At 33.8% G+C, this 8,301-nt stretch overlaps 1 protein-coding gene across 1 annotated transcript; it reads right to left on the bottom strand.

Moving 5' to 3' along the window:
- Positions 1-1,019: 1,019 nt before the first annotated feature.
- Positions 1,020-7,179, bottom strand: LOC110734352 (casein kinase 1-like protein 10). Its single transcript, XM_021914483.1, has 14 exons — positions 6,428-7,179; positions 6,295-6,335; positions 5,755-5,824; positions 4,955-5,103; positions 4,781-4,876; positions 4,041-4,111; positions 3,806-3,867; positions 3,646-3,709; positions 3,462-3,546; positions 2,992-3,118; positions 2,737-2,810; positions 2,583-2,646; positions 2,088-2,212; positions 1,020-1,643 (listed from the first exon to the last, which is right to left on the bottom strand). The coding sequence occupies exons 1-14, from the start codon at positions 6,501-6,503 to the stop codon at positions 1,368-1,370; spliced, it is 1,380 nt and encodes a 459-aa protein (XP_021770175.1). The 5' UTR covers positions 6,504-7,179; the 3' UTR covers positions 1,020-1,367.
- Between the last annotated feature and the right edge of the window lie 1,122 nt (positions 7,180-8,301).

The following is an 8,301-nucleotide window of genomic DNA, read 5'->3' as shown; positions in this document are numbered from 1 at the left end:
TGCAGCCACCCAACTCCACCATATACAACGTTTATTTTACCCCGAAGTGTGGTGGGAAAGGGCAAATGACGGGAATAGGGAGGATATTGACATCAGGTCTTGTGGTTGTCCAAGGGAATGTGAAAATGACTATATTACAAGGAATATTACGTCTTTTCAGTTGTTCAATACGCCCCACTACCACGAGACTAGATATTTACTAGACCTGGTAAACATGTCGTGTTCGTTTTCGTGTCGGAAATTAAACGGTTGGGGAAGGTCAATGCTAACCCGACCCATTTAATAAACGTGTCGTGTTTTGTTTGACCCTATTAATTAATCGCGTCGAAAACCTTTAACTAGACCCACTTTTTTCGTGTTTGATTCGTATCGTGTTGTCGTGTTGAATTGAAAAATATTGGTCTTATTCAATATATTTATCAATAATTCCATAAATTATTGGGTTTTTATATTAGGTGGGTTGGGTCGTATTAGTTTCGTGTTGAGAAGCTCAACACTAACCCAATTTGTTTAATTAAATGTGTCGTGTCGACCCGTTTAATTAAACGTGTCGAAAACCCTTGACACTAACCTATTTTTCCCAGGTTCGTGTCGTGTTGTCGTGTCAATTTTTGTCAGCTCTAATATTTACCTAGCTTATCGGTAAGGCTTTGTCTTTCAACTGTGGAGTTGTTTATGATCAAATAAAGTCTCAGTTGCAGAGAGCGATTTGTGACAGCGCTTCTTCAAGTCCTTTGCTCAACTAACGGCTGTCGGCTGTAGCCTATGAAGTAGAAAAGTTATGCTTCGATAATTCAACACATGCAACTTCTATACCATCTCTGCATTCTCCAAATAAGCTTTAAGATACCGGCAAATTATGAACCAAATATTACAAGTAAAAACCTTAAATATATAGGGACTTTCATAAAATTTTCTTTTTTTTTGTAGCTGCCAAAGTGTGTTGGAACTTTTCAAGAAGTGATTCCGTTACTACTAAAATTTACACCTTCGAAACAAAACTAATTTTGCCTTCTTGATGAATAGCTAAAACACATCTAAAACGAAATTATACATAGCCGATCACTTTTGTAAGTACACTTCTCTTTATCTGAAAAGTAGCCAGGGAAAAATGGATAACACATTACATTGGTCAAAAATTCTGTAATCAGAAAAAAAAAAAGCAGGGGTAGATAGAATAAATGGTAATATACGAGTATAGCACCCAGATCAATTAACAAAATGCAATTACCCATTTTGGCTTGCAAGATTTGTCTTACTGAACAAATTACTCTCTCCTTTCTGAGGGAGAGCATTTCAAAGCTACATATATGGTCAACGCAGATCCCTTGTGAAGCGGAAAATTTGTCTTACTGAACAAATTACTTCTACTTTCTGAGGGAGAGCAGTTCAAAGCTACGGATATGATCATCACGGATCCCTCGTGAAGCAGAAGCTCGTGTTCGTGAAGTTGGCCTAGACTCTATTCCCTGGTGAAGCCTCTGTACATTTGAGGAATGGCGGTGGGTCCCGTTAGAAGCAAGTCGACCTGCACGATTCTCCCCAAGGTCACTAGAGGAGGTTGGTCTATTACTTGTGACAGCAGTGGCTCTTCGAGTAGTGCTGCTAACTCGGGAAATGTTTATCTTCTCAGAATCTCTTTGCTAAGATTTGTAACATCAATGTTAGAATATTAAAGAAACAATGATTTTGCAGCATGGAGGAAGATGTTCATCACAGAATAAAATGAAATCTTCTATGTGACAAGGTCTGTTGTAGTAAATTGTACTTGAAAATAAAACCTGTAAGTCTGCAACAGTACTTTGTATCTACCACAAATGGAGCAGAGTGGATATAATTGGAAGGTTGCATGAACAAGAAAGGTTAGGAAATCAGGTCTATTAAGAAGGAAGCTAGGAAACCATGAGAACTCTATACATCACCAAGAAAGGCCAGAATAATTTTCAAGTAGCTTAAAAGAGGCCAAAAATAAATAAGTAATTAATAAGCAAAAAAAGTTTGAATAAAAAATAACAGTGTCATATTGCCAGCAATTAGTATTGAATATAAACCAATGATTACATGTAAAAGAGTTACTAGTGATTTACCATGTCTCGGGATGTAGCTACATCTTGTGAGCTTCTTTGCTTGGACTGATCACCAGAACCTATAGTATTTCGGCGGGAAATGGCTTCTACTGCACCACTAAGTCTATCACGAAGCTCACGACCCACTAAACGACATATTATGAGCTGAGTATCAGCAATCAAAATATAAAGGAGAAGGATGGCTAAATACCAGTCTGCCAAAATTACTACGATTAATAATTCAGTCAAGTTTTCAAAAAAAAAAAAAAAAAAATCAGTCAACATTCTTTGTGTGACATCTGTTGAGATTGTCATCTCTCCCCATTTAATTTATTGATTTCTTGTCATTCATTATATATATTTCCATTAACTTCACATTCTTGATAATGACTTGACTGAGGATAAAGGACATAATTTTTCATTTTTTTTTCCTTAAAATGTCTGTAAAAAGTTGACATACTATATGCTAAATAATAATGTTGCCTCCATAAGAACGGGACAGCAGAGAGCACAAACCTGAGGGCCTTTCTGGCCTTTCCACAGATGGTCCTGCATTTAAAGCTGGCTTAGGACCAGGATACTGGAAAACACAAACAGTTAGGTACAAACCAAAAAAAAAAAGAAAAAGGCAGAGAACAATTGCCCAAAATAAACATTAAAAAAAACTGACCCGTGTTCTAGAGCTGCCACCAATTTGGGGATACTTCATTATAGTCCAGTCAAATACATAATCGAACTGATAACCTAAGAAAAGGTCACGATTAATGTCTCATTTATACTCATGTGTTGCTTGTAAGATATAATTCTCAACAAATGATAGAATAAATAGCAAAGAGAGAATAAACACTCCAGATGAATGAACATAATCAAATCTAAAAAATAATTTTCATAAGATACAAATAAAATTTTGTTGGAACACATTTACCTTCTCGAATAAATAGGTCCCTAAAAAGCCTCTTTAAGTACGCATAATCAGGCTTATCTTCAAAGCGTAACGACCTGCAGTAGTGGAAATATGATACAAATTCTGAAGGATATGATTTGCAAAGCACCTGTTGAATACATGTCCCAGTTAGAAGTGCTTAATTATGTAACCAAAAAAATAAAATTAAAAGTGCTTAATTATCTCCAGTTTCCGAATAATAGTAATGCAAAGTGTGAAATTAATGGAAATATATATAATGAATAACAAGCAATCCAGATATAAAATGAAGAGAAGTGACAATCATAACAGATTTCACACCCGACAGGCATCAGGTTTAGAAAACACTTGAAGGTATAACCGTATAAGGGAGAAGTTTCTAATATCAAGGGCTCTAAGAGAAGTAAAAATTCTTCATACCAAAATTTAAAATTTAAAGAAAAGGAAAATGAGTTTAAGAAATTCCACAGTACCTCTATGGGAGTCATCATCTTCTTTTCACTGATTTTATCATATTTCTGCTTTTTAGTGTTCGCTTTTAGCCCTTGCCATGGAAGACTGACACAGATAAAACACACAAGGGCAACTTTGAATATAAGAAGGAAAAAAAAAGGTTAAAATAGATTAACACAAAAGACAGCTGTTATGCAATTCAACCTTCCTCTAAGGAAATACATTAGAACATAACCAAGAGATTCAAGATCATCCCGTCTACTTTGCTCTGCAAAACAATCGGATGAAATCAAAATCCATGAAAACTGACAAAGTGAGCGACTACTTGTTGAAATGGAATAACAACTATACATCAGCCACTAACCAATTCCAAGATGAGTATTCACACTTGCATAACGTGCAGTACCAGTCAGGCTCTTGTTCTCCCTGAAAAATCATGATCACATGGAAGCGATAATGAGAACAAAGAACAACATCAAAGGGACGCCCAAAACCCTCAACAGATGTCAATTTATATTGACACGACCAATACAGTAATTACATAATCAAATTCAATCAGATAACATATATGAAATAAAAAGGAAAGACCATTTTATTACCTGTATGGTATGTGCTTATGAGTTTGTAGATCCCTGTATTTCTTAGCTAACCCGTAATCAATAATGTAAACCTACACAAAAATAAACATAGCAGCATATCATCTTTCATGTTCTAATTAAGAGACATGTCACAAGCAAGTTGTCAACCTAGCGGCTGACAGGGCCATCTCAAACAACAGAAAGCTTATTCAAAAGATCAGCTAGATCTCTTATCCACTATTCTTATATTCTAGCACAAATAATTCTCTTGCTCATTCCACAAAAAAAGATGTGTAAAATGTCAGTGATCGTCCATGAACTTAAGCTGAGAAGCAAGTCAGTTGCAGCTGAGTAAAAAACCTTTTTCTACAAAATTATTTTTTAAGAGCCTCATATTATCTACTTCATAAATAACCCAAAAGTGTCCTCTCTTTATTTATTTATTTTTCATTTAGAGGAAAATGTGTGTACGTGATAAAATACCCAATCATCTGCATTTCATAATATCTCTCACATAACAGTCACACACACAAATTTAGCAGGCACCACAAACAGCACCAACTAGAGACTCAAAAGGTATATCCTCTTTATTTTAAGTCTATTTCTAATTCACTCTACTTGCAACCCGAATGTCTACTTTGAACTTGATCTTTTCCTCATTGTGTAAGTTAGCAGCCCAATGGTAGTAAAATACTTGACACCATCACATACACACACACACACACACACATCAATTATAACATTGGAATAGTGGAATGTACCTGATTTGCTTTGCGACCAAGTCCCATTAGGAAATTATCAGGTTTAATGTCACGGTGAAGGAAACCTCTTGAATGCATGTACTCAACTCTGTTGATCTGAAAGCAAAATAAAGATATAAAGCATCATCACCAGCTTAAGATAACAATGTGCCACAAAATCTTGAAGATACTTACTAACTGGTCGGCAAGCATTAGTACTGATTTCAATGACAACTTCCGATTGCAATAGTTAAATAGGTCTTCCAGACTTGGTCCCAGAAGATCAATCACCATTACATTATGTTCACCTTCAACTCCAAACCATTTGAGATGGGGCACTCCAGCTTCAACAACATTAAAACAATGTGTTTATAAAAGATTCTTACAGTTGTAAATTTATAAGCCTTGCATGCAAGAGCACTGATAGTGCATCCCTATGCAAATATTCAGCAAAAGAAACTGAGTCAACAGCATATTGGAGATACGGGGTAGACTTCACAAGCCTCAGGGGCATCAGGATAAAGACATTACTTGGTCATATCCAAAAGTGTAGGAAAATAGGCATAAGGTTAAGATATTTGATGAATGCAGAAGGGTTAAGTTGCCTGGGAGTTTGAGCTACGAAACATATGATTTGCATTGACTTCATAGCATTCACCTTAGACGTTTAATGGAATATGTCACACGTAGCCTGCTCCAGCAAATTGAGCTCGAATAGATAAGCAGATGAATGGTGTTTCACCTCAACATTTACACAGAGCATTGAGGTCAACAAATTATATGGTCTGAATTCTAAATCCTATTTCAAAAGGTGTTAAACCTCGATCTTTGGCTATATAATATAGATAACATACAGCTTAATAAGTCCTATATTCCAAAGTAGACCACATCCAAATCAAGAAGCTAAACACACACACACACACACACACACACAGAGGGAGCTGCTCAAATCCCAGTTATCCAACTCTATTATATATAATATGTAAAATACTTACTTCCTCCTTGAAGCAGCATATATAACTTTGATTCATAATGTAGTTGAGGATGCTTGGTCTTCACAGATTCCTGTAATATCAGTATTAAGAATAAATATGAGGCAATATATGCTGGTTCAGACATCACTTAGGGCAACATACAGGTAGTGGTAAAACCAACATAAACCTAGCAAGCAAGCTTCTTACAAGAACACACACATAAACACCACTTCCTACAAGGACTTCGACTACAAAACATCTCAAATGGGGTTCCTATGTGAAAATCAAAAGTCGATCAACACTCATTTGTCTAAATCAATTCTGTAACAGAACTAGTGGAGCTAGCACAACTGATATTTTCTCAATTAGATACAAGGAACCCAAAAACACCATGAAAAAACAATATTTCTGTCAATTCAACTATAAAAATACATGCTTTTAAACATCCTACAATCAAAACAACATCATCAAACACTTAGCAAGCAAGTAATGACTTTTGCATATGCAAGTCAACTACTCTAAATTTAATCATCAGATAGCGAAAACCCGGAGAAATCATACCATCTTAACAGCCACCTCCTCGCCAGTTTGGGTATTGACCCCTGGATCAATCAAACCAACACATCAAATTTTGGTCAAACACCAAATTTATGAAACAAACTATTCAAAAAATATTAAAGCAATCAAATTTTACCTAAATACAGCTCCCCAAATGATCCACTCCCAATTTTTCTCCCCATCTTGAACTTCCCACCAATAATCTGATCCATCTTTAATCCCCCTTTTTTCCTTTTTTTTTTTTTCAATCTACTGAACCCCAAAAAAAATCAACAAAATTTAATTTGTTGAGGAGTCAGATTTAGCCCCAACTCAGCCAAAAGTCAAAATTTCCAGATCTTAAATTCCAGAAATTATGGTAAAAGAAGCTCCAATTAAAGAAACAATTTTTGCCCAAAAAAATAATCAATCAAATTTGCACAACTTGCTGTACACGAAACTAATCAACTAACCATATACATTAACACCAATTCTATTAGAAAAATTCGTCGAATTAAATCAAAAGCAGAAAATTAGGTTGAACATCAAGATTGGTAAAAACCCTAAATCTTCCAACAACCCCACAAAAAAGGTCCGAAATCGTGGAACCTTAATGAGAAAAAAAGCAATTGATTATACGTTCATGCAGCAATTGGAAACCCTATCTATAATCATTGCAAAATATATTATCGCATTTCAGCGTATTTTGAGAGAAAAGGATAGAGAGAAAAAGAAGAGAGAGAAAGGCAAGACAAGACAGAGGGAGACAGAAAGAGAATGGGGTTAGAAAATTAACGGAAATTATGTCTAGTGACGCAGTACTACATCAATTTTGGATTTCCATTTTTTTTTTTTTTTTTCACAACTATGAAAAAAAACATGTTTGTTATCGTTTTTTATTCAAGTCCGTAATTTTTTTTTTTAAGGACTATTGAAGTATTGATTATGTATTTTTTTAAATAAATATTATTATATAACATGACATCTTATTTAGTTGATAGTATGACGTAATCAAATTAGTTTAGAGACTATAAATAAGGTTATTGACTATGAATAAGAAAGGTTATTGTCCTCCCTAATAGCCTAATAGACAATGAGCCAGAGAGGTTACTAACTCAAATAAGATTTTTTGATCATGCTTTATGCAAATGTATATGTGAGATAAGTTTTATTTATAGATTATCAATAATAATTGGATGAGGTTATTAATCATTTAAAATTATGTATTGAGTGATGTATGGCATGTCACGTAACACGTAGGAGATCAATTGTTTTACTACATAATACAAGTAATTGGATAAGATTATTGGTCATGTAACATTATCACTGTAATTGAGTGTATGGCGTGTCACATAAAAGATCAATTGTTTTACTTTTATTTTTCTTATAAAATTATATAATAATATGTGAATATGAGCACTTAAAAAAATCATAATATTATTAAGATCGTGAATTTCAACATAAACATGTTTAGTAATTAGTATTAGGATATCTAATTCTTTATTCATTAGACAATGCAACCTACTTTATATATATTTATATAATATACTAAAAACTACTAGTGGCAGTGAATATTATAGTTCATCCACTAATTTTTAAGGTTTTATGCCAATTGATAATAACTAAAGACAATATGCATTAAAGATGTTGTGAAAGATATATCATTGTCTAATATGATAAAGGGGCTTGCCCTCGTGTTCACCAAAAAAAAAATAAAAAAATATTAATAATAGAAAAAAAAAATTGTCTAATATGATAAGTTAATCGTTTTCTTAAGACAATTGAGCCATCATTAAAAAAAATCCAACACCAAGTGTTTAGTAGGTAGAATTCATAAAAGATAGAAAGTTTATATACCAAATAATTAAATTGTAAATATATAACTCTCCTAACAATTAAATGATCGAAATTCAATAAGATTGGTAAAATACTAAAATTTTTGTCTATTACAAGATTGGTAAATAAATGACCGTTGAGTCACATCATTTTTACAAGAACAATTCCATTTCGTATCTTTTCATTTTCTTTTAT

The sequence above is a fragment of the Chenopodium quinoa genome, unplaced genomic scaffold (genome assembly GCF_001683475.1).
Source record: "Chenopodium quinoa cultivar QQ74 unplaced genomic scaffold, ASM168347v1, whole genome shotgun sequence".
Lineage (NCBI taxonomy): Eukaryota > Viridiplantae > Streptophyta > Magnoliopsida > Caryophyllales > Amaranthaceae > Chenopodium > Chenopodium quinoa.
The sequence above is the reverse complement of the archived record's forward strand: the minus strand, read 5'-3'. Positions and strand labels throughout refer to the sequence as shown.